The following is a 10,000-nucleotide window of genomic DNA, read 5'->3' as shown; positions in this document are numbered from 1 at the left end:
TTTCTATTTTAAAGATTTTTTTTTTGTTTTCAAAAAAAAAAAAAAGTATTTTTACTGAAAGTTTTTTCGGAAAGTTTTTATTGTTTTTTTTTTTCACACTCGTTGCTACCTCGTATTTCTCTGAAACCGATATCGCTGAATATAATTTTACAAACTCGGACCGACAAGTTTGATGGCACCAACACAGATGTCAATGATGTTTATTACTACAAGTACCTGTTCACATGTACGATGTTGCTATTTCATAGCTGACGTACTTTCACATAAGTTTCCATAATCGTTTGCGGAATAAACAACCACGCGAACACACACACACACACACACACACACACACACCCATTTAGCTTGTTTCAACCTGGTTTGACACTTGTAAAGGTAACAAACAGATTTACTTACATACCATCTTTTATTTTAGTGTTATTTATTGATTTTAACTTCATTAAAAAAAAACACCAATTACATCCATCATAAGACATACAACTACACATCCACACAAGCACACGATCATACGCACATACACGTAAAATCGAAACACTCAGAATCATTTCATATTTTGCATATTTATTATTGTAAATAATAATAGTAATCATTATTAATTATTGTTATTATTATTATTATTATTATTATTATTATTATTATTATTATATTATTATTATTATTATTATTATTATTATCATTATTATTAATTATTATTATCATTATTATTATTACAGTTGCTGCTGTTGTTTTTATAAGTCAGGAAGTTTCATATGTTTGTTTGTTTGTTTGTTTTTTATTGTATTTATTAGAAAAAAGTTTGAAATTCTTCGAATGCATACAAACTACTCTTGTGTGTTTCCATATATTTCTGTGCTTCTCTGTGTATATAACTGTATATGTGTATAAATATGTACTGCTGTGTCTCTGAATGTTTGTATATATGTAAGAGTTAAGGTTTCTATGCATCAAAATCTCGGTTGGTTTAAGATTGGCGGAATCATCATTTCAAATATGTAAACAACACCAACAGCAACAGCAGCAGCAGCAACAACAACAACAATAACAGAAACAACAGCATACTCTATTCAGACAGAAATTGCTTCACATAACATTCTTTTACTGGTAATTCTGATTCGCGTGTTTGTGTGCGTGTGTGTATCTGTACGTCTGTTTGTCTGTCATTATATATATATATATCTATATTTATTTATATTTACACACATAAATGCATGCCTACGTGTAAATACATGCACGTGTACATACATACATACATACATACATACTCACACACACACACACAGCAGTAAATGTAAGTACACATTTTAATAAACATGCGTGTGCGTGTATGTTTTACTTTTGTTGAGGAATATAGTTTTGAATTTAAAACTACTTCGATACTTATGTAAAAAAAATATAGATACATGAATATATACAAGCGTACATAAATCCATTTATAAATACATACATACGTACGCACTAACATATATATATATGACGTGTGTGGTATTATGTATGTATTTATATTTATATATGATTAATTACATAGTTGTTATTATAAGTTATAATTTATCATAGATTTTTAATATATTTGAAAAGGAAAAAATATACGTGCCTAATAAGTACACACACAAAAACACATAAATATATTCAAATATTGCCTTGAAAAATGGATCAACGGATGTACGGAATGAATGCCCCGGCTCTGCACCATTATCCCGCCACATTCCCAACGACATATGGTTTGGCACAGTCTTTCCAAAGACAAACGCCGTTTTCTTCCATGTACGGAGCTGCCGGACTGGGAAACAGTGGACTTGGATATTCAGCTCACCAAGCAGCATCCGAATGGGGTTTCCACCATGGTACGTCAAACTTATCCATGAACCTGAACGGAGGACTTAACGGGAGTTGTGCAGCGGCCGCGGCCGCGAACTTTTTATCGTCAAGAGACTCGGTGGTGGCACAGGAGTACTTTACAAATGCCGCCAACTCAGCGTCACAAGTGGCCGGACCGCTGTCCTCAGTGATGACAGGGAGTATGCTGTCGTCGGTGAAGAGCATGACCAACGGTAGTGTCGGTGGCGGAGGAGGCGGTGGTGGTGGAGGCGGTGGAAACGGTGCAAGTGACGGTAGTGGTGGAGGCAGCGGCAGTGGTGGTGCCGGTGGTGGCCTTGGCTCAGGTGTCGCTGGACACGTTTCTGGACATAGCCTCGTTGGTGGAGGTGCCAATTCTGTACCGTATTGTGATTCCATCAATTCCTCCAGTTACGCCACCCCTTTCTCCGCCATCCACCCCGTTTCATTAGCCATGCAATCAGCCACAACCAACATCTCATCAAAATCATCAGGTAAGCAAAATACTATATTGATTTATTAATTATCTATTGATTTTCTCTGTTAATTCTGTTCTGGTTGTTCATCATATATGCACATCAAATTCTCCTACCTTTTTATTCATTTTATCTGGACAATATATTCATTGGTCACCTTGATGTCTATGGTCGCATGTAGTGATAAATGTCACCCTTCCAAAAGATACATAAGAGATGTTGTCACAGTGACAAGACTAAAAATGACGAATTAATATGTTACCATAGTAACAGAAGTTGTAATAAAAAGATTTTTAATAATAATAAGTATTGCCATAATAACTTGTGATGATAAAATTGTAAATGGCAGTAGATGTTTTCAAAGAAACTTACAATGATAAAACAATTTTAAATGACAATATATATTGCAATATCTAGATATGGTCTAATGAAACAATGTCTGTCATAGATATTGCAATACTGACAGATAAAAATGGTTCTTAGAATATCAATAGAGAAACATGTTAGTGAGACAATAACAGACAATGAGATAATGCCTTGAAATTGTTGCAAATATCACCAATAGAAAATGGTACTGCTTTAAAATTAAAATTATAGAATTCAGTTGAGCAGAGGATGAATTGTTTCTATGATAACAGGAATAATGTGCTGCAAAATACGTTCCTTAAGCTCTTCTGCCGTTCGATTATATTACACCAAATATTAGAAATCCTTATTCTTGACTTCAGTACGATTGAAATAGTGGAGGCGAGGTAACCGTCTGCTTCTTCTTCCATAACTTGTGACCATGAGTCTATTTCGGTAACCGTAATTTCACGCTGAAAGAGTACATACACCAATAAAAGAATTGCTAATTATCAATATTATGGACGACAAAACAAGCCTCAATCATGTTTGATCACCTGTTAATAGCTACTGCATATCATTTTTATCAATTATCCCCAGGAGAACAAGATGAATGTCAGATTTCCTGTCCCCATTCGCCAAAAATTCTTGCATTTTTATTCGTCCGGAGAAAACACCATAAACCGACTCATCTATTGTATTTTCCTTGTCATACACTTTTTTATCTGATATATTTACAAAATACATAAGTATGTGTGAGCTGTATCAAGTGTCTATTTTAAAGATTACTCTAAAAGATACTATATACTTCAGGACAATAGGTGTCGCTATTCTGCAGTTACATTTTACTTTCACTTTCAATATGGTAGGGTTATTTTCTACTCTGTTTCAAATGTATATATATGTATGAATGTATGTATGTATGTATGTATGTATGCATGCATGCATGTATTTATGCATGTATGTATGTATGTATGTATGTATGTATGTATGTATGTATGTATGTATGTATGTATGTATGTATGTATGTATGTATGTATGTATGTATACATGTATGTATGTATCTATGTATCTATGTATGCATGCATGTATATGATTTGTTATGGTTTATATGTATAATTTATAAATGTTCTAAATGGAGTTTCAGTAGAGGTGATGGTGGGGGCATTCTTTCATTGATGTCGTGAAATTTTCTTTTCTTTATTGATAATGTATTTTTCTGGGGCTTTTTTTTTGTTCTACTTGCTGGGACTGAAGAAAAAAAACAGTACCCATGGCTTTTGCAGGTCCTCATAAAACCGGTGAGATTGGTGCCATTAACATTCATTATTTCTTTTAAACATTCGTAAATCAACACGTGTAGGAATAGAACGAGCAAGAAGGGAATTCTAGAGTGATGATTTTCTATGATGAAGGGATTTGTGGTAGGGATTTGTGCGGAGCTTGGGGGTGCTGGACACAAAAAGAAGTGCTGAGAGGAGCAGAAACGAGAGGGAAAAATGACTGAGCAGGGGGTTTTGTAGAATGCGTAGTTATTCTCATCATTGCATCAATAACAATAGTAATTCTTCTAATTTCTAGTCAGCAATTTTAGGGAATGGAGAAAGTCGACTACATTGAGACTATCACTTGACTGGCATATTATTTTATCGACCTCGAAATGATGAAAGGCAAAGTTGACCTTGGCAGCATTTGTTCTCAGAACGTTAAATGCCGATTAGCATTTTGTTCGACTCGCAAACGATTATGACAGCTAGCTGCCTTAACAATCGTAATTATTATTATTAGCCTGAAGAATGTTTCCTTGGTCTAATAGTTATGCTCAGCTGATACGTTCTTAAATTCCCCAGCGAAGTTGCTGTGTTAAACAACATCAGCAACAACAACAATGGTAACAATAATAATCATTTCTGTTATAGGCATAAGACCTGGAATATTGGGAAAGGGAGCTAGTCGATTACATTGACCTCAGTACTTAACTTGTACTTATTTTATCGACCACGGAGGAATTTGAACTCAGTACGCACAGCATTTTGTCCGGCATGCTAACAATTCTACCAAGTAATGATAATAATAAACACAACAATAATGATGGTCGTGGTTGTGATGATGATGATGGTGGTGGTGGTGGTGGTGGTGGTGAGGAGGAGGAGGAGGAGGAGGGAAGAAGAAGAAGAGGAGGAAGAGGATTTCTATTTCATAACTCGAATGGTTTGAGCATAGCATAAGAAATAATTATTGTTTTTTATAAGGCAACTCTGCAATATTATTATTAGGCAAGAGCGAAATTAACTTTAGCAAACATCAAATATCAGTCACAAGGGGTGCAAAAATCGATCATTAAAACGATTTTCAAATATTCTTTTTCAAAAAGTATATGTAAGGAAAACTGGTCACAATCAGGTCAAAATAAACTAAGCAAGAAGAAATCGTGTGATCATGCGATTGTGTCTAAACGCAAGACTGACACGAAAATATTTTCACTTTCCAGTTGTGTAATACCTGTAACATAGATACAATACACTGCATTGTCGAATACTAAATTTCCAAAATCATTTTAAAATGAGATTAGCAGGAAATTAATACGATAAGATCCCATACACATTTGAATTAAGACTAAAATAAGAAACTTGACATGCTTATTACGCCATAGGAAGGTATCTCTTCTTCCATAGAAATCCCAGGACGCTACAATATAGACCTTGTAAAAGTAAAATGATGATATGGTAAAATCAGTCTGCTTAAAATGTAAGAAGGCCCCTTGAGATTTGGTTGGCAATTTTCCTTGAATGAGTGCCCCACCTACCAAAAGTAACAGTGGTTGTTTACCTGAGAGGATTATATTTTAAAATAATGATATTAAAAGTATACCTGGAAAAAAAAAAGTAACGTCAGCCTTATGCACTTTGCTATGACGAAAGGGAATGTACGGTGTAATGGAAGAGGTAAAGCAATGAATCGAATTGAAGGAATAGAAAATATTTATTGACATATGCACGAAGCCAATATTGAACTGATGTTTTTTTCACGACACTTGAATGCTGAAAGCCAGACTTGACCTTGACAACAATTTAACTCGGAGGGTAAAGTTTCGTAACTGAAGTTACAAGGATGCAATTTTTCTTATTTTCTTCCGATTCTGCCAACCCCCTACCTTTAAAGTCTTTAAAAATAAACTTTTCTACAAGAAGCGCAAGGCCTGGAAATTTTTAAGGAATGGGGTTAGTCAAACATCAATCCCAGTGCTCAATCGGTTCTTATTTCATCGACCCCAAAAGGACTTCGGTGGTATTTGAACTCAGAATGTAAAACCGGAAGAAGTGCCTCCAAACATTTTATCCGGCGTGGTAACGATTCTTATTTCTGTATTGCCCACAAGGGGCTAAACACAGAGGGGACAAACAAGGACAGACAAAGGGATTAAGTCGACTACATCGACCCCAGTGCGTAACTGGTGCTTAATTTATCGACCCCGAAAGGATGAAAGGCAAAGTCGACCTCGGCAGAATTGGAACTCAGAACGTAACAGCAGGCGAAATACCGCTAAGCATTTTGCCCGACGTGGTAACGATTCTGCCAACTCACCACCAAGAATATTTTAAAATAATGAAGGCGAATTCTACCAATAACTGAACTTTGTCCATGAACTTCAGGCAAGTGAGGAATAACTCCCCGAAGAAGGACGAAACAATATGTACCACACTCAGTACAGCTGAATTGGCGGGAAATGAATGATTACCGACTGTATTGTGGATATTAATTGGACACTGTGGAAATACCTTAATTAACAGAAAACCAATTAGCTTAATTAACAGCAGAAGCAAAGTCACATTCAATGAATAAGAACTCCTCCAGTGTTACCCTATGTGAGTATGACACAGAATCACTAAACTATAAAACATCTGTTGAGATACTATCAAATAGAAAAGCCATGCGCTTTCTGCTGATAGTACAATGTACATTGAACAAGCAAAGAAATATGTCCAGCTTTGTCTGCACAAAATTTACCAGAATGTCAAGTGGAATCAGTTGGAAAGCAAATGACGGATACAAGAATTAGAGATAAATTTGAAAAGGACAAAATCAAAATAAACTACAACCATAACAAAAATAACAATCAATAAAAGGAGAATTACACTCCAGTTTCAGAGAAAACACAGTTATTATTTCGTTTTGGGATTTGGTTTGCAAGATTATTTATGTGAGTTCGTGTGTTGAAGTATATTCTGTTGTGTCTGGGGAGAGTCATTCTCTTTTAGTGCCTTATAATTTAACACACTCACCGGTAAAATTTCCACTTATTTCTTTTTTTTATTTTTCTAAAATTTTCGTTGTGCCTTGCAACCTTTTCAATAGTTTTGACTATTGAAAAGGTTGCATGACTATTGAAAAACTATTGAAAAGTTTGCAAGACGCAACGAAAATTTTGGAAAAATAAAAAAGAAATAGGTGGAAATTTTACCGGTGAGTGTGTTAAATTGTAAGGCACTAAAAGACAATGACTCTCCCTTGACACAACAGTTATTGTTTGGCTAATGAAGGATGAATGAATGGGTGTTACAAAAAATAGGTGAAAGACGACAACTCCTGAACGTTGTGATGAAGCAAAAGCTCATGTATTGTCGACATATTCCAATAAGCAGAAGTCTGCAAGACATTACCAAGGAAGGAAGAGTGGAGGGTTGTAGATCAAGAGGCGCGCAAAGAACGCAATGGACGGACAATATCACGAGCTGGTTGGACAAGAGTGGTAAGGCAGCTGGAGAACTCGTATTTAATCGGGAAGACTTTCGTTGTAGTAGCATCAATGCGCTGCAGACGTACGATACATGACGACGGCAAAAGAAGGAAAAACGTGGTTACTTAGTTTACAAATAATATCGAGTCTAGTAAGGGAGTTGATGGTGGAAGAAACTTGGATACAAGACATATGGAAGCAGAATACCTATTACCTGAGACATCAGAAGTTCCTACGCAAATAATGATTAACGGATTAACCCCTCTGTATTTCTTCCTTTGCATCATTCAGAAATCCTCAGAAACTGGGAAAAGTATCAGATTTTGGATTGGCTACATGAGGTTGACTTCTATTCGGAAGTACCTGATAATATTCAATATTGTATATATATTATATATATATATATATATTATATATATATATATATATATATATATATATATATATGTATATATGTATATATATATATATATATATATATACAAAGAGCAATAAAGATTCAAGTAATTTAAAAAAATTTACTTGAATATGGTACCTAACTTAGATGCACCAAAAAAAACTATACTGATTTAACAATACAGTAATGTGGGGTGATTATAAGCGAGAAAGAAGCAACAAGAATGGATAGGTTTTTAGTACGATCGTTTCATACAAGGACAGGTTTTATTAAAAGTTGCAAAGATTACAGCATATAAACGAGTCCCGTACTCATCAGCTAAAATACATGTAAGTTCTCTAGACATCCTAGTGTTTGAGGCTATACTCATGAAGTAATGTAGATAATTAAACAGATTTCTAAAGTTCATTAAAGTTCTTTAAAGATGATGTACATCATCTTTAAAGAACTTTAATGAACTTTAGAAATCTGTTTAATTATCTACATTACTTCATGAGTATAGCCTCAAACACTAGGATGTCTAGAGAACTTACATGTATTTTAGCTGATGAGTACGGGACTCGTTTATATGCTGTAATCTTTGCAACTTTTAATAAAACCTGTCCTTGTATGAAACGATCGTACTAAAAACCTATCCATTCTTGTTGCTTCTTTCTCGCGTATATATATATATATATATTTATACATACATAAATACATACATACATACATACATACATACATACATACATACATACATACATACATACATACATACATACATACATACATACACACACACATATATAAAACAAGAGAAACTAGAATCTGTTATATGAACTATACTGACAGTTGTTAAATAGTGCTGGACGAATTGAAAATAGAAGTGATATCTTCTATGATCATCCAGCACCTGCGCTTTTATTTTTTACTACGTTATTCTTACAGACTCTATAATACAATAGAAGGAACGAGGTGATAATGTAGTGTAAGTGGGAAGATACCATATGTTGGCCATGAATCATATTTGATACAGTCTGTAATGTCTGCGAGTGTACTCAAAAGAAATTCTAGGAAACAGTCTAGTATTTGGAAAGTGTGTTATGATTGTAAAAAAGAAAATGATTGAGTTCAAAGGAATCAAACTTCCATATAACACGTTAAATTATTGAAAGGAATTAACATAATTGACGGAATCATGAAGAAAAGCGCAAATAAAGAAAAAAAAACTTAATGAAGAGCAGAAAAGTCAGAAAAAATCTAAGATACAAAACTGGACTTAAGAGACATTATTATAGTTTGTTTTTGCAGCAAGATCTATCCTCACAATCCTTGTCACTACTTGCACAATCAGCCCCAAACAAATGTACATATTTTGCATCACATCGGGCCAATACAACATCTTCAAAACACATTCTTTCCTAGTCTATGGAGACAAATACAAAAAAAGTAACATCTGCACTCATGCAAATCAGGAATATAAGTTCATTAACCTCAAACAATATGCTGGGATCCACAACACCTATGATAAGAGAAACAGCAAGTGTCACACCCTGAGCGATCCCACTTTGCTGGCTCAGTTGTAATCACCTCTAGAATCAACAGGCACATTGAGCTAATAACAGAGCTTCACTTAGACGTTTGACCTGCTAGAAAGAGTCGTCAAATCTCCCCCAAATCATACCCGACCGCCTTTAAAAATGATAACGTAGTCTAGAGTACACTATCTCTGAAAATAGGTCATAGCTGGAACACATTTGGCCATGGGTCACTTATGTTATTTTTTGTGTAGCCCTAGAACTTACTTGAGATTACCCGACAATCACAACCACGACGTAGGTACAGAAGTAGAGTAAATAATTAAAGGGTTGCAACATGTATAGACTGTTACCCTGCACGATTGCTGGTAGAGATATGGTGCTCAAGGACAAGGTTATATCTACAACACTAGTAGATGGTAATATATAATTCATCGTGATGAAAGATATTTCAGAACTATGATTAAAATACCTTAACAAAAGATTCGGCAAGTACACCAGAATATCGATGAAAAATTAAGAAAAGAAAAATAGTTGATTCAGAATAGAAAGGGATTTCATTAAATCCCATTTAGTCCAGCGGATAACTATTTTGGTATAACTATTATTCACTCTACTTCTGTACCTACGTCGTAGTTGTGATTGTCGGGTAATCTCAAGTAAGTTCTAGGGCTACACAAAAAACAACATAAGT

The 10,000-nt window shown here is 34.7% G+C and overlaps 1 protein-coding gene across 1 annotated transcript in view; it reads left to right on the top strand.

Annotated features, from left to right (window-relative positions):
* Positions 1 to 1,511: 1,511 nt before the first annotated feature.
* LOC115211005 (homeobox protein Hox-B7-like) overlaps positions 1,512 to 10,000 on the top strand; it is a 139,865-nt gene continuing 131,376 nt past the window's right edge. The window contains exon 1 of the mRNA XM_029779844.2: positions 1,512 to 2,327. Coding sequence (XP_029635704.2) covers positions 1,646 to 2,327 — 682 coding nt within the window. The 5' untranslated portion in view covers positions 1,512 to 1,645. The remainder of the gene's footprint in view (positions 2,328 to 10,000) is intronic.

This window comes from Octopus sinensis, linkage group LG4 (assembly GCF_006345805.1).
Source record: "Octopus sinensis linkage group LG4, ASM634580v1, whole genome shotgun sequence".
NCBI lineage: Eukaryota > Metazoa > Mollusca > Cephalopoda > Octopoda > Octopodidae > Octopus > Octopus sinensis.
The sequence above is the reverse complement of the archived record's forward strand: the minus strand, read 5'-3'. Positions and strand labels throughout refer to the sequence as shown.